At 42.3% G+C, this 20155-nt stretch overlaps 1 protein-coding gene across 2 annotated transcripts in view; it reads left to right on the top strand.

Moving 5' to 3' along the window:
* The first annotated feature begins 3243 nt into the window (after nucleotides 1-3243).
* Nucleotides 3244-20155, top strand: part of LNX1 (ligand of numb-protein X 1) — a 66321-nt gene continuing 49409 nt past the window's right edge. The window contains exon 1 of one of the 2 annotated variants that reach the window (XM_008927448.3): nucleotides 3244-3674. In XM_008927448.3, coding sequence (XP_008925696.1) covers nucleotides 3289-3674 — 386 coding nt within the window. In that variant the 5' untranslated portion in view covers nucleotides 3244-3288. Of the gene's footprint in view, nucleotides 3675-7087; nucleotides 7530-20155 lie in introns of those variants that run through there. The other variant, XM_008927449.3, reaches the window with a different exon arrangement.

Here is a 20155-nt window from a genome sequence, read left to right as displayed (position 1 = left end):
TGAATGTAGGATTCCTTCCCTCTCTTTTCCCCTCTCCTCTTCCCACAAGAAGGGGCCTTGAAGAATAGAAGTTCAACCCGGTAATAATTGCCTTTTTTTTTATTTCACTGGGGTTTGCCATTTATCTGTACAAGTTTCCTTGCTTAAAGTGTTTTATTCCTCTTATTTTTTCTTAGGTAATAGAAGAAGTAGAAATAAACTCTGGTAATCAACAGGTCAATTTTAAATTGCCTTCCCCCTCTCTTCTACACCATTCAAGAGGAATTAAGGCTTTAATCTTCCTGAAAGGACATAAAATTAATTATGTAGATATTATGACAGCACATAAATGTTATAAATACAAATGACTGTAAACATTGCAAACAACAATCTGTGTGAAAACTCTGTCACATGTCCTCTATGCTAACCTTTTTGGTGGTATAATCACCCTCTCAAAGATGGCAGTAATTTCATTGCTTGATATGTCCAGCAGTTTATGAAAAGGTTCATCATGGATGAACATGGACTGGGTTAGCTAGGAGAGGCTGAGATTTTTTTTTTTCAGAATTTATATTATTTATATTATTATGTGGTCTAAATTTTCTAAATAAATTATTAATATGTCAGATTCATAAAAAGTATCTGTAATGTTGCCAGGACAGTGAGACTTTGCTTCCTCTGGGGCTTCTCTGATCATTTTTGCTGCAGCAGGGCATGGCCTTAAGGCAGTGATGCCTCTCTGTTGTCATTGCAAAAGTAATTGCAGTCACTTTGGAGATGTAGCAACATTTCCAGCTGTACCTAATTTGTATCAGGGGAATTGATGTGTTGTACATGTGGGAGCAAAGAAGCAGTACTTTCAGGATTAGGGCACAAAGTTGGGAAGGGGCTGTTTGGATGCCCATGCTCCTGTTCCTGCAGACTGCTCCCTCCTCAGAGCAGGGCTTCAGCTTTAGCTTTCAACAGGTTTGCTGATGGGAGCTGTATGTTGGGTCTCCTGCCAGCAGCAAGCAAGAATTTCTGTCCTTGTGAACATCCATGAGGCAACAAAATGTTGGGGTTGGTTGTATTCTGGTGTATGGTGCATGGGGAGAGCACCCACATGGATCTACCTGTGTATGGTGGTACAAGAGAACGTGGTAGGGGAGTGGAGGAACAGCATGATAATGCCCACATCCCTGGTTGCCCCAGGTGCAAGGTCTTTTGACAACATAAGAAAAAACAAAGTTCATAATGCAGTACTATTTTTGTCATGCTTTACCAATTTTTAAATCATTTTACGACTATTTTTAAAGCCACAATCCTGCAAGTTCCCAAGCCATGTGTTGCCGTTCTTGCAAGCAGTCATGTTGATTTGAGATGGGCTTCCCCTGTGAGTGAGGGATGTGGAGAGCAGCTGAATGCTCTCCTTCTCTTTTGCAAAACACAGCTGCTGGTAGATCAAACACCAAATTGCAGCTACCCCACTGCACTGAGAAGTTGTCTAAGGGCTTCCTACTTGGACCCACTTGCAGTGCCCAAACAATCCCCACCTCTTATCATCTTTTCTCTTGTTTCATTTTGCTGTGTTTCACCTTAATGGGACCAAATAATAATTCCTATATTAAGATAACAGGCAGAGCTGCTTTCTGCACTATGGAGAGATGTTCATTCCTTCACAAAGGGCTGTTCATAAAGCTCTCATGAATATCTTTACAAAAAGAAACATTTGACCCAGTATAGAGTATTTTAAATATTTGCAAGGGTTCTGATTCCACTGAAGCTACTGCTAATCAAGAGACAGAGCTTATGCAGAACTTAGACTTGCAAGCAAAACCTATTATTTTGCAGGCACTTAATGTAATTGCTGTATAAGAATAAGATCTAACAAATCACTGAAGTGAATGTATGACATTTAATCATCTGGTAAGAGTTAGTGGAGGTATTATTTTACCTTCATGTCAGAAAAACCCTGCCATGTTAAAGTTTAATCTCTCAGGTTTAGAGCCCATGAGCTTTGCATAAAAATAAGGTTTTTATTTATATGAAAATATGCTCTGTCATAGACAGACTTCTTTTATTATTCTTTCCCTCATTTGCCCTCAAACGTGTGTGTCTGAGGCTGACACATTGTCTCAGCAAATTAAGTCAAGCTGGAAGCAAGGGTAGAGTGTTACGGCAGAGCACCAAAAAAGATTTACATTTTCAAGCAAGAGCAGTAATTAGGCCATTGCATATTTTATATCTTCATGTTTATTTTCAAAGCAGTATAACAAAATAAGCATTGATATAATGAGACATAAGTGCTCCAACGAGCAGTTGGGGTTCATCAAGTAAAAACTACAAATTACTCTTCAGTTTTGCTGCCACCCACAGAGTTTACATCTCTAAAATACCAGCAGACAGGTGCTTCGGCCAGAGCTAATTGGGTTTGTAGTTAGTGACCTACTGGGTTTCTGTATTACAAATTATGAAGGGAATAGGCCTGTTTTTTAGTGATACAGTACTTGGCATTGTGTTGTCCTCTTCAGTATGTGAGGTATTTGGTGCTTTGGGAAGTAAATGAAGTTTTGAACTGATTATGCTAGTGCAGATGGTTATAACTGCTTGACTTCAGGCAGATAAACTTTGAATGCAGGGGCCCAGGTCCATTGCTACTGTGGTATGAGGATGGTCTAGAGGGTCCCGAGCTCTAAGTTCTCATGACCCAAATTGTCTTCTCTCTGGCTACACATTAAGTGTCTGTATGCTTGTGTGCATTGGGTGAAGCTGCTGCTCTCTCATGCTGTGCTGAGCAGGTGGTTTGGGCAGTAACCATTATTCTTAACTATATTTCTTTCTTCTTTCATTATTTCTTAGCTACTTTATTGCAATCTTTATCTACACACAATGCTGCTTTTCCAGCAGAAGTAATGTGGCCACAAAATCAGCTGATGGAACTGCAATTATATGCTAATTTAAGGTTTTCAACTGTTAAATGCCAGTAGTATTTCTCTCTATTTTGACATCTTCCTATACACTTAGAGTATTTGTGTAAATTGAGCTAGATTTAAGAAAATAAAGTCCCTGGAATTAACTCTCTCTTTTTCTGCCCCCCTTCTTTGCTTCACCCTCCTATCCCAAAGATGCAATCCTTCCCTAATACCTGCTAAAATACTTCATAGCCATATAGATACTGCAAGTATGGTAAGAGAACACAACGCAGAACATAATTCTCTGGCTTTTCTCCCCACAGATCTGATGGCACTCAAGCCTCACTGCAGCTCTAATGAATAGAAAACAGGCTGGGTATTCCCACCTGCCCCCTTTTGAATTGCATCAATTCTGATTATGAGCCAGAAAGAAGAAGAAATGGAAGAGAGCTCCCCGCCACTCTGTGTCACCTGCGGCCAAGCACATTTACCTGAAGAAAACCACTTGTACAGCTACACTGAAGAAGTAGATGATGATCTGATATGCCACATTTGCCTGCAACCTTTGCTTCAGCCATTAGATACACTCTGTGGTCACACCTTCTGCACAGCCTGCCTTACAAACTTCCTTGTGGAAAAAGACTTCTGCCCCATGGACCGCAAGCTTGTGATTCTCCAGACATGCAGGAAGTCCAGCATACTAGTGAATAACCTCCTGGACAAGCTAATGGTTAGCTGCCCTTTCACAGAACACTGCTCAGAGGTCATGCAACGGGGTCACCTCGAACAGCATTTCCAAACCCAGTAAGTTGTTGTTGATAGACCTTTTTTTCCGTCTTTTCTTGAGTAGAGGAAAAAAACATCATCAGTTAATGCTGATCAAAAGAAACAGTTAATGTAAAGAAAGATTTGTTGATTTCATCCCCAATGAATACCTACAGTATCATTAATTTAGAGCTCAATTTAGTCCATTATATGACAATATCTCACTCTTTTCTTTAGAAATAAATGCATTCAAGGTACTTCATGCTATAGTTAGCAGTTCTGGGTGGATATCTTGTGGTTAGCTACATAATGGAACTGTGTATGTAGTCCAAAGAGATCTGTGAGTTTTGGGAAGCTGAGTTATTATAAATATTTTAATAGCACATTAAGAGTTTTATAATTGCCCTTTCTTCAAACCTTTTTTGAATCACAAATGACCTATATGAGAAGTAGAGCAGAAAATATTCTGGTTTGGTATTGGTCTTTGGAGCTGAGTGCTCTTTTCTTCCAGGTGAGCACTTACCCAGGGCACTGCACCGTGGGGCTCACAGAGTGACATAGTCTGGAAAAGCATCCTGGCTGAACTGCCCCTCCAGGCTTACCTTTCCTGGTGACCAGGATACTCTCCCTCCTGCCTGGGGGAAACATGCCCCCCCAGGGAGCAGTTTGGTTCCTCTGCAAGGAGAGTACTGATGACAAACGATTCTCTGTTTTGCAGAGTAAAAGCATGTGCTGCTGCTTTTGTCTTTCATCTTCTACTTTTTTTGGAAAGGAGTAAATATGCAGGGCTGTGATTTCTGATGGCAGACAAATGATTTGGCGTAATCTGGGTAACAGCACCTCAGGTTGAAGGAGAGATGGGGTCTAAGAGATGCTCTTTTCTGTGGTCTGTATCTGTTGTCCAGTGAAATTACTTCCCCTGTGGTTTGCAGGTATAAATCATGTTGCTAGGTGTGTGCTTTGGTGTGTGCATTGTGGAGGAAGCCTTGAACAACCAGTGCAGGGCTCCAGACTGCTGCTGGGAGCACATTCCTGCACAGCAGGCTGGTGAACCAGAGAGCAGAGATATGTTCACATGGCTGCACACTTCACAGTCTTGAAGCCCATAATGGGAAATGGCTCTGCAGCCTGCCATTCAAACATGTCCCCATTTGAACTGGAGACCTCATTTCCTGAAGCACCTGAATTCTCACTAGGAATTTACTCATTGAAGATATTCACTGAAGTTACAGTGTTTTAAACAACAAAAAATGTGACCATTTTACATTACTGAAACCGGAAAAAAACCATTAGCAACAGGTTTATTGACTCCTTGCAAAGATCAATAGACCACTTTTCACATGCTAGAAGCTTGGTGTTTGTGGATTTGGGTGCCCTTGGTGCACCCATTTCGGGACCTGGCTTTCCTTGTGAGGGTGCTGCTGGCTCATGGCATGGCAGCAGGTCCCAGACCAGGCCAGCAGTGCTCTGTGAGGTTAGTTGTCTGCTACTAAGGGTAAAAAATAGCAAAGTTAATAATAATTTTCTGCCTTTGGTCAGTACTCCTCTGACAGGCCTCAAATGCTAATTTCAATAGTAACACAGGTAGAGGGACTGTCAGTCTTCTGTGAGCTGCTGTCACTGAAATCATGTTTCTCCAACCACAAAATCTTGAGGCCTTAATGCAAATGTCCTTTCCCTTTGCTATACATATAGCTGACTTTAATGTGTTTTAGATCTTCCTGTTTGTGTTAACTTTTTTTGACATGATAATTCTGTGGCCATAAAAGTAGCAGGACATCCACCCCCACCTCAATAAATAAACAAATTAGAACATTGGTTTTTAGATGGAAGCCACACAACTAGCATAACTGATTTCTAGTGTTGATTCTCCTACATGGACATGTGCAAGTCACTGCAATGTCTTAGTTTCTCCTCCTTAAGGTAGTAGTAAAGGCACCCTTCACTACATATCTTACAGAATTGCATGCTATACACCATGATTTGGTCCTGTAAAAGCATGACAAGTTTTATTCTAGCACTTCTTATTGAATGCCAGTGGCCTGGATCTTGCCCTCAAGATCTTCAAGATCCTATGCCTCTGGCTTCTTGGCCTGAGCCCAGTCAGGGTTAGAAAGAATTGTCTCAGTAACATGTTCCCACAGTCTCTTGGGGTTCCCCCTTCCCTATGTCAGGCTCCTTGCACGAAGTCCCAGCTTTGCAAATCCAGGGAGCAGGAGATTGGAGAGATTCACCAAGGGTGGTCTTAGCCTCTGAGGTAGTTTGGTACAGAGCATTGCTACATAGGCTGGATGTTTGCTTTTTGCTACTCGTGACATAGATTTTCCTTCCTCAGAGTGGTTGGGAGGGCTGAGCTACCTGAAGAGACAGGAGAACAGGAAACCACAGGGAACTTCTGCTGTTGGGGGTTTCAGCTTTCTGGGCCGTGGGTAGTGCAGCCTCACTGGCATTCCCACTTGATGGAAGAAACAGGAAGGAGCATTCTGAGTGACCCCTAAAGGTGGACTTCTGCAACCTTGTTCTTGCAGACACTGTGCAGTACCATTATTTTTTTTTTAAACACAACATTAATTAATTATCACCCAAGGTATCTTATGCCTCTGCCTAATTTAATTCTTGGAAATGCAGAAACCTCTCTTGCCATCATCCCACCTCCAGCTCATGGCAGGGCAGGAGAGAAGGACACTGTGCTCCGTCATGCCCAGGGACAGATTGAGCAGACTGAGCTGACGCTGTTCTCTTTAACTCTGATGAATCAACAGAGAGGAGACAAAGTGTGGGACTTTGCTAATAAAACTAATACGATGATAATCATAAACAACCAGTGCCTGTGGTGAGAACAGCTCAGACCCCATCTGAAATCTTGACAGAATGTGATCTGTGTACTCAGTGAATAAATTAAAGTAGACTCTGCTAGAGTTACTAGGGCAGTGAAGTCCTCGCATTTCTTGCATGATTCAGGTTCAGAACAATCCTGGTTTTCAGAAACAAAATCAAAGTTTGCCCTGATCAGAGACGAGGTCACTGATGGGACAAGGTGAGCTTGCTGTTTTATGCTTTGTAATTGACAAGAGAACTTTATAATTTTTTTTAAACACTGGTTACCATGGAGCAGTCCACTGAAAGCATCCTTATTTAAAATGTTTGCTCTTGTATCCTTCAAAAAAACCCTGAGAAGGGACATGTCCTTGGATTATTACATGATTTATGTTTGTACAAAAACATCTGACTGGATTAGGGGAATTCATACTGAGATGCAAACAGCCAGCAGTTGACTGTGATCTTTTGCGGTGTTTTACTTTAAAAAGGTGTGGTCTTCTGATATCGCCTGCTACAAAACTCCATGGGGGGCATTTTTTTCCCCCCTTGTCAGACAGCTACACCCTTCCGTGATGCAGTTCAGCTCGTAACCCATCTGCTTGTGGGCAGTGATGTAAACATACCAGCTGCCTCTGAAGAACCACTCTGAATCCTGCAGGAGGCAGGTCTCTTCTCTGAGCATCGCTCTCCTCTGCAGCATAAGTCACTGTCTCGCCAACCACGCTGTGCTGTCCCTAAACCCTCACATCTACCCATCCGAGAGTCAGATCGAGTAATCCTCTTACAGGTCAATGATTTTTGCAGTGTAGCTTCGCTTAAGGGATTTAAGCTTGATTCATAATGTGCTACCATTGCGTTGAAATGGAAAGGCTTGCTTAGAAGGGGCTTGGCTGGCACAAAAGCTTCTCGTTGTGTGTCCCACCAGCACAGAGAGACGGTGGGAAGGAGGAAATCTAGCAGCAGTGCCAGCACTGCACTGAAAATGAAGGCTCTCCTGTTACTGGTCCTACCTTGGCTAAGTCCTGCAAACTACATAGACAATGTGGGCAACCTGCACTTCTTGTACTCCGAGCTGTGAGTACGCACAGTCGCGTTGGCGTCGTGCTCTCTGTCTGTCTGTCTCACCCGAATGGCGGGAAGGGGCTCACCATGAGCATTTTGGGGCGTCTGTCTGTCTGCCTGTGTGTCTGTGCCTGTGCATACGTGCAAAGAAAATCCTGCAACATCTTGCTAACAGCTTTAAACCGTGCTGCTTCCCATCCGGAGGGCTAATAATAGCAGTACGTCCCCATTGCTTTCTGCTTTGGAAGCAGCTGAGACATACTGAGTGAAGCTGCTTTTTTGCGTATCAACTTGCTTTTCTGTGCCGACGATTTTGGTGGTTGTTGGGTTTGCCTTTTTTTTTCCCATTTCCAAATCTGTGTTTCTTCTTTATTTCCTGTAAATAGCTTTGCAGGGAGCTGGGCAGAGAGAAGGGCATCAGGATAGACACCCCCAGTAGAGCACTCTCTGTGTGTACATGCATAATGTTCTGTGTGTAAAGCTGCATGCCTGTAGCAAAACGCTGAGAAACCTTTCACCAGAAATAATTCACTTGAGACAGGAAAGAAATTTCCCATATTTCTGTTTTTGCCCACAGCAGAATGTTATTTTCTCTGTAATGCAAATTTAAATGTAGCAATCCATTCATATATCTTCATGCTTTAACAAAACCCACCTCAAAAAACCCCATAGCTCATCTTTCCTACCCATAAAACAAATATTCTATGGTATCATCTGTAAATGTTACAACTTTAATTTGTGCTTGAATGTTATTGTACTTAGTTAATAGGGTTTTTATGATTAGAAATAGATATTTGTTCCAATATGATTTCATTTATTATGTTTTGTTTGTGTTTTAACAAATTGTTAACTTTCAAGATCTTCATTGAGATAATGAATGAAATGGCTAATTCTTCTCAAAAATGAATAATTACTGTATTATGCCTACGTAATAGATAATGTTTTAGTAACAGTTGTGATTAGTACCAATGAGAGTAATTTCCAAATGACTTTGTCTCCACAGAGAGACAAAAATAGCAGTGTTTTTCAGAAACACAAAGTCCCCTTTTAAAATTCTTGTGTGATGTGCATGGCAACTATTAATAATTTAGTCACACTGCGTACAACAGCTCAGGATTTCTGTATGCCATAGGTGTTTTTAAACATTTAACAAATCTGGTGTTGAGGGTTGCAGCTATGCCCTCATTTTAATTTGCTGGGATTTTGTTTAAGAATAATAATTTAAAAAAACACAAACAACAAAAACAAAAAACAGTTAAGCCAAGCAGACTACAGGAGCAATCAAGCTCAAAACAGAGCAGATGAACACTTATAATGGAAACAATGGCATCTGGGACATCTAGTTTCCAGGAAAACAAACCAATGAGATTAATCAGAGCATAGGCGGAGACACAGCATACTTGCTTTTCTTGGGGAATTCAGGTTCACTGATTCTGCCAGGGTAAAAGGCTATGATGTACGGTAGCTATTCATCTCTTATTTATTTAGCCTTCTAACCCACAGAGATGTTAGTCGTGCTGGATGCTGGCAGTTGTTCTTAATGGAGTGGGTGTGGACTGGGGCTTGGACGTGCATCTTCAGCTGTCAGCAATGAGAGGTGCACATCCCCTCCCCAGTGCCCAGCCCAGGATGCTACCTGGCATCTTGGTGCCAGGAGACAGTGCTCAGGACCTCCCGCACCACTCTGTCTCTGGCCAGGGCAACAGAAAGCAGGATTTGCGGAGGCTGACATAATCCAAAAGGGCACCAGGCAGTTTGAGCTCATTTCAGGAATTTCTCCTCCCCTCCACATGTATTTGGTGCCTCTGGCTGCTGCTGGATGCTGCACAAGGCGTTGACATACTAATCTGTGGGATGGTTTCAAGGTCCTTTTTAATAGCAGCAGTTAACAGAAAAAGAGAAATCCCATTTTCGGTCCTGTTTAATCAGTTTATACAAATGTTATGACCTACAGGTTGCTACTTCAGTTGCTTGGGCACTTATATGTGGGATGTTTTTAATGCAAAGATTTGTGATACCACAGCCACCAGTGGCCCTGACACAGGGGGGCACAGGTTAACTGCCACAAACTTTTGTATCCCAAACCCCACAGAAGCAGCTTCATAAATCTTTCCCCACAGCCAATTGAAGAGAACCTGCTGTATGTAGTATGGCTTGCATCACAGCTCAAACTAGACCTTAGGAGGCAGAAAACTTTTTTTTATTATATTATCACACTGTCTTTGGTTGCTGGCCAGTAAAAATACTACCCTCAGTCAGGACTCATTATTTGCTTGGCTGTCAGCCACCAGAGATACCAGCCGAGGAGGAAGAGGGGGATGACAGGTTTGCAAGCAACAAGGGAAGAGCTGGAGGACTGTGGGGGATGCAGTTACCATCACTGGTGCTGGTGCAAGAGGAAGAATAGAGGCACTGGGATTCATACTGCTCTCCTTCTCACACAATCCATCTCTTCCCTTCAAACAAAGGTTATGTTATTTTCGTTGCATTGTTGAGGTTGGCTTTGATTCGAAGGCATTTTTGTTCCTAAGTGCAGAGTGGGCAGCTTGGGGAATAAGGATTACACTATAGCCCAAAATCCATCTGGAGATGCAAGCTCTGGAATCCATCTAAGAAATAAAGAGGAGATTTTAGGAGATTTGAAGAGGAGAAATGAAGTTGGGGAAAGGCTGTGCCAGACCTTTGCACTTTAGCTGGATGCCACATGGGTAGGAAAGAGAGGTGTGTGGATGTGCTGTAGTGGCACTTTATAGGACAGCTTATAGGTGCCACTATTTTTAATTTTCTATTAGCAGTCTAATAATTATAGACATTCTCAGCAAGCAAATACATACCTCCTGATATTGTCACCTGCACTAAAACTATTTCCCTGGTCGTTGCCTGTTGTCCCTCCCTTGCCCCCAGCAAAGATATTGGCACAGATGATGTTCTTGTCCTTACTCTCAGTCGAATCATGAAGAGCAGCACGTGGTAAGACAAGGTCCTCCCTCCTGAGGAGAAGCCCATGGAAACCTCTGGCAGAAAGACAAGAGAAACCTGTGAGGTCTCCCTTGTGAAACCTCTGAGAAGGGGGTGGGATGTAGCCACACCAGCCCAATGGCTCTCAGCATTGTAATGATCTACATGGGTGTTGAGAAGACCCCATCCCAGGGTCCATGCCTTCTTCTTTATATCCCTGTAAAGTGGCTTTGACAAGCATCTGCTCTCTTTAAGATATCTTCAGAAAGAGAATACTTGCCCAAACATTCTTTTGTGTCAGGTTATGTTATTCCCTCCTTTTAAAAAAAAAGATATATGAATGAAGAGGCAGTCTGTGGTCACTGTAAGAGGCTCTCCTGACTGTGAGGGCCTGGTGGCACTGCTCACACCGTCACTGTCCCTCTCACTTCATAGCATGAGAGCTGTGTAGCAGAGTATTTCTCAATAGCAGGGTTTTCTGCACCTTGAGCTCAAAGAGCCACTTAGAAATAAAATTGAGGGGAAGGGAGTTGCAAGCCTAGGCAGTGACTAACCTCACCTTGTCCCCTCAGGGACCTCAATCCCATGGAAAGCATAGGTTGGTTTTCAGCCTGATCCCAGCTGGGCACGTGGCCATGCTGACCGAGTGAGTGCCTGGGAGGGCTCTGGGCATCGCGTGTGCTCAGCACAGGTCGAGCACTGGGGAGCCTGTGGCAGCCGCTCCTGCTGGCACTGCTTTTCTCCAAGGATTAAACAGCTCCTGGCCTTCGTCCTCTCTTGTAATACACCAGCTAGATCTATCCCACTAATCTGAATCAAGCCATTATTTTTTAAAATCTGTTGTTTGTCTGGGGGAGATGCATAACCTACACCCTTGCGCAGAAAAAAGTACTTTTTTTTTCTTATCCTTCTGGAGTTTTACATGAAACAGTCAAAGGAATCTCACCAAATTAACTGGCTCAAGTTTCCCCATGTAACTTTTATATGATAACTACTCTCTTAAATTTCAAAACAGCACTTTGGGCTGGAAGAACTAGTAAAATTTAGTTTCTCTGTTCATTCAATTTGAAGAGATGCAAGTTGCAGCTGTCTTCTAAGTGTCATTGAGCACGCATTTTTTATGGTAAAAACAATAAGGTGCACCCTCCAGCCCCCTTCCAGCACTGAGCTGAACTGTGCAGCAAACTCATTTGATTTCTGTTCAACTCAGTGGGGAAACTTGTGTCTGACTTCAAGTCTGTCCTTGTGAAATTAGCCAAATGGAGGCTGGAGAGCACAGGACATGCATTATTTGTGACAAAATTGATAAGCCTGGAGCACCTTTTGGACTCATTTGTTAGTCCACTGCAAAAGCCACGTATTGGCCTCCTTACTCTGTGTAAAGCCGCGTATATGGAAATCTGTAGCAGAATTAAGCTGTGAGGTTAATTAAAGCTGAAAGTGCTGGAAAGCAAGGCTTGAATGGAAATATTCTTGAATGAAAATATAAATGAAATATTTAGGATAACTGCATTGAATAGGCAGGACAAAACACACAGATAAAATTCAAAGAGTCTTTTCCAGGATATTAGAATTGGATGTCTCTTAGGGAAAGCAGAACTGAGATGAATTAAAGCAGAAAGGCATGAACATGTCAAGGACTACCCGTTAGCTTCACCTCTATGCTTCACAGAGGCCAGGAGGGAACCAGGAAGCTGGTTTGCCTCAAGAATTCTGAGCTCTCTCCCAAAATTTCCACCAAAGAGCCACTAGTGTCCCTTTCCCAGCCTGTTCTCTCACTGCAGTTTGTCTGACCTCACTCCACCAGCCCTCTCGCTTGCTCTTCCAATCCTGTCTTCTGCTTCATACCTCTTCTGGTCCTCAGTTTTGTTTATTCCCCTCATCTTTCATGCCTTGATCCTGCCTCTGTCATTCTCCTTTGTATTTCCAGCCTTTAAACTTGCACAGGAAAGCTTGAGATTTTAGCATGAATAAGGCCTGAAAGCCCCCAGGTAGAAGCCGATATGTGTGAACTGCAAATATGCTGTATTATTGTTAAAAGTATAGGAGGGATTGTAGTCTAAACTCATAGTATTGAAGTGCCCAAATTGAATTTTCTAAATACACTAAGTGTTGTATTCAGGAGTGCTTGATACAGACTGTGCAGTTAGCATGGGACGTGCAGCAGAAAGTAGTCATTTAATTGACTGAACTATCTGGGTCCAGTCATCCTCGCCAAAGACTAATTGCCCTCTGTCAAATATGCAGAGCCTTCCCCTAAGCAGCATGGCGGGGTCTGGATGTCTCCCTCAGTGTCTGCCACCCTCTTCCAGAGACAGTACCTTTCCCTACCCACACATCCCTCCTGGTTCCATAGCTCAGGTTAAAGAGTACTGTGTTTTTGTGGTATGAGTGTTACTGGTTAGCATCTTTTTCCCCAGCACTGTGATTCTAGGTGCAGAAATAAATTCATTTGGAACAGCTCCAGAAACCAAAAACCCTTTGAGAACATTAAGAATTTGTTGATTCTGCCCGGGAATTTCGTGTGTCAGGAAAGTTGGCATTTCAATCATAGACTGAGAAAGATCTCCTTCATTTCCTTCTATTCATGCAAGAAAGCCACCTTTACTCCATTCACAGCTACCTACACATACCTGAGATCAGAATTAGACCTTTTATTCTTCTGGAGTGTTTTCTCAAGGCTTCTCACACCTTTGGATAAGGCTGACATTGGCCAGCTTCAATCTCAAAAAATATATTTTGTTGCCAAAATTAAAACCTGAGCCAACCAAAAAAAAGTGAAACTCAGCCAACCTGGAAATGCAATGCAACAATTATGGTTGGCAGAATGGTTTCTTTCCATTAATGACTTATGTCTCAGTTATGTTTGATTTTCATGTAGGCTGATCAAAAGAAGTGTGCTTACAAGCTTTGCCTGTGTAACAGGAACACAGAGGGGTCAAGTCTTATTCCACTTGGAGGTGGCTTTACAACAGGAAATCCACTTTGGAATGGGGACCAGAGAGAGCAAAGCACCAAAGGTCTGGTGGGGTAGGAGGAAGGAGTGAGGTGAGGGGAGTTGCAGGTGGTCAGTGGTTACTCACAAGCAGCAGACTCTCATTTCTTGTCTGACATTAAGCCACACAGGCCGTATGCTGCAAGTTTGGCCGACCTCCGCATCTCTCTGACAATTAACCTAGTTTAACACTGGCACTGGCAGCATGACAAGGATATTTTCCCTTGAGCTATTTCTCTGACAAATCTGCCAGAACTGGGCTGTCCTGCAACGTGAGGATAAGCACTGCTCTTGCAGAGCTCTTATGCCTGTCATAGCTTAAATCCTGCTCTGAATACTGTTTGGAGATCAGCTGCAACACAGCTTGTTTCACTGTAGGGAAGCAGACTAGCAGATCTGAGGGTCTTCTTGGATTTTTTTAACACTCTTGACCTTTTCGGGGAATCTGCCTTCAAGGTCCCAGGTCCACAGAATAGCCAGCTGTGTTTCATGACCTTCTCCATGATAAGAGCTATTGTTCGGGAGCTAGAGCTGATTTTCTGCATCTTGGCATGTGACTGCATGTCCATACTGCCTCCCTGAGCCATGCAGTGACATGTGCACAAGGATACCAACAGCACAGGATACAAAAGCAAAGGTTTTTAAGTCACATTAGCAGCAATGCTGGACTAATAACAGCCTGTATGACAGCACATGTATGACTTCTTGGGCCTTCTGTTTCAAAAGGAGGGTCCAGGCTGTCCCTCTATGTTGAACTGGTACCTCAGTGGAGGTATCTGTTGGTCAATGACATGTCTTATGTCATGACTAAACCCCCACTGCCACCAAAGGACTCCTGGCTTGGAGCTGAACTCTCGGGATTAAGAATGTGAACTTCTTTCAAAACACGTTAGAAAGCTGAATACACCCATAAGCCTCAGCAAAGTCGCAGCTGGTGAAGACTGCATTTTATGAGTGAATCCTTGGGCTCTCTCTGGAATGTGCTTTATCCATTAATTTAATTTATTAATTGACAACTGATTCTGAAAATAGAGTGAGGCGAGTTCAGGAGCAGCCCAGTGAAATGGCTGGAGATTTCAACAGATGCTGTGCAACTTTTTCATTAAAAAAACCAACCAACCAACCAAAACTGTAAAGCATCCATACATATTGTACAATATATCCTCCCACTATGAAGGAAAATAGGCTGACTGTAGAAGTGGGCAAGTCAAGTCATATTTCTAGGAAGTTTCTTTCTCGTTTCAGTTGGATTTCTGTTGGCAGCATCCTCAAACTTTATTGATAAGGTTATGTTCTTCTCAGCAGAGCTGGCAGACAACCAGATTTGTAATGATCACACATTGCATTGACTGTATCTGCTCTGGTATTCATTCTCTCTTCTTTTTATCAAGACACTGAGCTGAATATAGAAAATACTTGGGTGAGGAGTAAGAAATCACAATTGAATCCTCTGTCTTAATGGAGTTGTCTTGCTCCATGACACTGTCGTGACACATGGCACGAAGTAGGCTAAGACAAGATGTTTGCAGTTGCTGGAGCCATGCTTAATTTTTATTTGTTCTTCTGCTAATTCACTGTATGTTGCTAATTCACTGTATATTATTTACCTGAATAATGTAAAATAAGTGAATAAAATGTCTTTAGAGCTATAAATTTCATCTAAAAAATTCAGACATTAGTGTATTACTTTGGAAATTGCTTTTCCCTCCTCCACTCTCTTGAAATCATGTTGGCAGGAGGCAAGCATTTTAGATCAGCAAGTCATTTCTTGTGCATGTATTGGGAGGCTTACACCTCTCTTTATATTATGCATTGCAGTCCCATCATTTACTAGACAGTGTGTAATATATTCTTAATATAGAATCTCAATAATTTAGTAATCTCTTACTTAGAGGACAAGGGGAATCTGACATGCTCCATGGGTTGTATTTTCCTCTCTCCTCTGCAGAACTTAGTGAACAGAGATTAGTAAACTGATGGTCTGGTTCTGTTTTGTGTTCTATCAAGAACAGACGGTACTAATTTTAAAATTCAGGTATTTTCTTTTCTCCTCCCATATGTGATAAGCATTACTGCTAGACATCATTTTTAATATTAAGCTAGCACTAGTGATGTCCCACTGTTTTTAACTTTCTTCCCATGTAAAGGGAGTAGTGGAATGGTTTCACAGAAACATCCAGAGAGGCCTCTTTGCTTGTGTATTTTATAACTCAATAGTATGAAAGGTCAGAAAATATCCCTTGTGGAGCAGGCTTTAATGGAAAGGAGATGGGCGTGATTAACCAAATCCATCCTGTGATCCATGGGAGAGCACTGGAAGCAGAGACTATGCTGTGCTGCTGCTATTATATGAGGATGTGTAGGTTGATATGGATGAGCAAGGCTGTTTCGCTTGATATGTATAAGCACCTCCTGCCAAGCAGCTAAATTACAGTCAGAAATAAGTGCTCTGTATGAAAAGCACATGTTGCAACCCAGCCCTTTGCCAAGCAGGTTTTGCAGTGGGAGTGGGAATCCCAGGAGTTGGTTGTGACTTGCCCGTGTCGGCTCCCAAAGGAACCTCACCAATGGTTCTGGTTTAAACAATTGGCACATCTCTCCTTCAAGCATTACTACCTGGTTTGTATTTACTGCAAAACAAATAACAAATAAATAGAAAGTGCAGTATGTATATACTGGCATTTCTTTTTTTGTTCTTGGTACTGCTGTGCTTACAGTTGTCTTCAGGATCTGTTGTGGGGATGAGCAGAGTTGAAACTTTGAGTTGAAAGTTGCTGTTACTTTGCTCCAATGCAGCCTGTGATGAAAATACTGATACTAACAACATTAGTAAATCAGTTTAGATATGCTGAGAAGATCTTGCTGTGGATGCCCAGTGGTATCTACTGCAATCTATGCCATCCTCGTGTCCCCCTACCCCCCCTCCTATGCCCTGGCTTAGGACTAGCAGGGTCCTGCACATCCTGCACAGCCTCCAGTGTTGGAAACATGCTGTATTCTCCACATCTGCTTTACACCTGCACTGTGCTGTCGCGGGTCAAGGATATGGCCAAACAAATGTACTTTTCTTGGTGCCGTGTCTGTAGATTTTCTCAGTATCCATTTTTAAATGGCATTTAAATTTTGCATATCTTGATGATTTTTACTGGATTGAGTGTGTGCTGTTTCTAACAAACATGCCGCTTTCAGTTTCTTCCCTCAGAGGAGATTAAATTTCGGTACACTTTTATTTTATCCTTCCAAGGCATGAATGTAATGAAGTTGGACAGTAATGGTTCCTGCATTTCAGTTTTTTTCTGCTCTTTCCCCAGTGGCCTAAGTATCTGTAAGTTTGAAGGCACTTACAGTTATGGTCTTTGAGTTCAAAATAAATCAGAGGAGAATAGACCAAAGCAGGACACAGCACTTAACAAGATATATTGTGTACATATAAACTTGCACTTAATATGTTGAGCTGACAAAACAAACAAATGCAGATTTGCCTTTTTTATAATCGAGGCTTGAATTAATGTGACCTAAATGAACAAAAGAAATTTATGAGGGGAGGTCAAGAGTGAGAAATCCTCTTCTAGAACTGAAGAACTGTAATCCATACCAGACATTTTCAAAAAACATTTGCTCCTATTCCACCTATTTCACAACACCATATCCTCCCCTTCCCTGTCCTCTCCTCCCCTCCCCTGCCTTCCCTTCCCCTCCCTTTCTCTCCACTCCAGCACACGCTTAATTACATCCTTTGTATTTTCGCTAACTCAATATTGGAGAGAGGTTAATAGTCTATTTCTTAGAGAGAAAATGCATTTCACAGATTTTCTTTTTGTTAAGGGCTGATAATTGTTGTTCAGATTTTCCCGTGCTTCATGTCTTCTCTGTTATTCAAATCCCCAGGAAATAGCAGTTGACAACTAACACAAAAAATACCATAGTGATTTTGTGCCCTGTGGTGCTTTACAACACCAAGAAAACTCACAGCTGACAGCATGAAAGTTTTTTTGCCTGTGACGAGGGAGCTCGATTTGCTTGTATGTTGGGTAAAAATAAGTTTACTCTTAAACAGGTGCTTATCTTTATGCAGAGTTGTGTAAACTTTCTTGACACTACCTGCCAAGCACATATAGGTTGTTTCTGCCCTATTTATATTTTGAGAGAAGATTTATGTTTTGAGAGAAGATGCAGGTTTGAAAGTCTTAAAATAGGTTTTTCTGTTGGTTCCCTTGACATGACTTGTAAAGCTCATTCAGTCTCTGTCATCACCAGTGCCAGACCGTGTTTTGGTTTCTTTAGCCATTTTCCACCTGACTGCTCCTGGCTACTCTAAATCTTTGTCTTTCCTTTGCTTGCTCTCAATTCCTCTTTTCTTCACACCTCTGCCCTTGCCTCTTGCCTCTCCCACACGTCTGCCCCACTGGGTCCAGCAGTACCAAGAGATCAAGGTTATCCAGGAAGTGTGGCCTTGAACACACACAGCAGGACAGCAACATGTTTCTTTTCTCTGGTAAAGGCAAATGGAACTGGTTTAAAAACACAAGGTGCTCTTGGACTGAACTGTGAATAGAGATTACACAACTGTAATGTTAAAGTCATGTGAAGTTGGTAAATTCAATTAATCCATTGATAGACACTTCTGCCGGGGCTGCACAAGCGCTGTGGTGGAAAGACCCTGTCTGCTCCCTTCTTTTGTCTCCAAACACCTGTCTGGTCTGTGAAACAGTCTATGGAAGGGCTATTCCCTTGAGTGTCCTGTCTTGTTCAAGGAGAGTAAGAAAGAAAAGGAAAGAGAGAAACTGGCTGATTTGATCTGTTAAAGGCCCTTGAGGTTGACTCCAACAATGCTGAAAACACCAAGCCATGTGTCTTCCATCACTTTGCACCATTGCAGCACTGCAAAATTCTGAGCTGGTTATGTTTCTTAATTTAAATTTATGGATTATTGTATGAGTAATGTATTGTGAATATAAGCTTCAGAACTTAATTTCAGCAAAACATGTAGAGCTGAAGGCTAAAAACAAGGAAACCTGTATGGACTGACCAGATTTGGTGAGACTCTCTTTATATTAACTTCACTTCAGCAGTCTTGGTGAACTCTAAATATTTATCTGTTAGACTAAACATAGGTTAAGGCAGGCCATGAAAATAGCTCAGTTGAAGAGCTGACATCTAATCAGAGTTTTATCAACTGATCTGCTGCCTAAATTACCGTCTGGACTGAAATTCTTAAAAGAGTTGCAAACTGCCCTACAAAACCCACTACAATTGGTGAGAATAAAATAAGACAAAAAATAAGGATTGTAAGTTCTCTCCCTATATCATTCAATTCCTCTTGCTTAGTCGATTTGTTTGGTTCAAGAATCTCGCTCTAGTTGTTCTCTGCCTGCTGTTCCAGTACCTAGACAGAGGACAGTATGGAAGAAGTAATGAAAACAGAGTGATATCAATGTGCTTGATTTTTTCCTCATTTAAATTCGTACTATACAGATATTATCCCATTGACTTCAACAAATTACTCTCTTGAATTTCATTTGAATGAATTTGGAAGAAAATAAGGTTTTGCATACATGGACAAACTTCTATTTTTTACACCTATAGAGCAGAGAGATGGAATAATAGAGATCAAAAAAAATATTTTTGAGAAAGGAGCATCTAACCACACTAATTCACAGCATGCAGTTTTTAGCAGAAACAGCAATTTTAAAAAACAGAACATCCCTTGAGGGCATGTGGGTGAATGAGTTGAAACAATATGAATAAAATGTCATGGACTCCAGCTTCTGCAATCTCTGTGACAACCTCTCCCTCCCTCAAAAAATACACACCCCTGTGTGGGAGCTTTGTAAAACCTCAGACTGCACTTTTCCTATCCCTTGTGACAATGGTAGCTGTATGACAACAGATCTTAAAAAATCAGGACTTTTCTCATGCTTTCTTTTGTTGAAATTTATCTCCCTGCATTGACAGACACAAACTCTGTGACCTTCGCACTGACCAGAAAGTCCCTTTGGAGTAGAATATTTTTGGGAGAGTAGCAGGATGGCGATAAAACAGTGTCCCATTGCTGAATGGTCAGATCTGCCCCTTAAGGGCAAGGGTGTGAAAAGGTCTCTGTCTCCAGCATTGAAGCTTGTTAAGTCCTTGTAGGGGTCATCCACGTCACTACAGATAGCTTCAAGGGGTTTGGGGGTGAACAGGTCTGCTGCACGTCTCATAAGCTACTGAAGAAGCTGAACAGCATAGTTGTAGGCTAGGGATTAATCCTGCCCCCCTCTCACCAACCCCTCTGTTTGACTAGAATGATGGGGATGAAGCAGAAATCATTTTGACTTCTCTATTTCACCTCGGTGTGCCAGGCACAAGGAAACGGAAGGCCCAGGTTTGGGGTTTTTTTCTGTTGACTGAAGGGAAATTCTGGGCTTGCAGTTTCTTCCTTCAAAAAAACCTCAGTGTGGTTTTTTTCCCTACCTCTTGGCAGTGCCTCAGGGTGGGATAGGTCTGGCACCATATGGCACACCTCCCTCTGTCTGTCCCTGTCCTCCTGCCCGGGGAAGCCCTAGGCATCGAGGAGGACAGGAGACAGCCCATGTCCATCTGAGACCTGCTTTGGCTTGCTGCATGGGCATACATCAGCAGGATTTCAAAACAACCTTGAGATAGTGTTTTGCCTCGGAAGGTGCATGCCTTCCCGCAGAGC

Source organism: Manacus vitellinus, unplaced genomic scaffold, assembly GCF_001715985.3.
Source record: "Manacus vitellinus isolate BGI_N305 unplaced genomic scaffold, ASM171598v3 scaffold_0_pilon, whole genome shotgun sequence".
NCBI lineage: Eukaryota > Metazoa > Chordata > Aves > Passeriformes > Pipridae > Manacus > Manacus vitellinus.
Note: the sequence above shows the minus strand (reverse complement) of the source record. Positions and strands in the feature narration are given on the sequence as shown.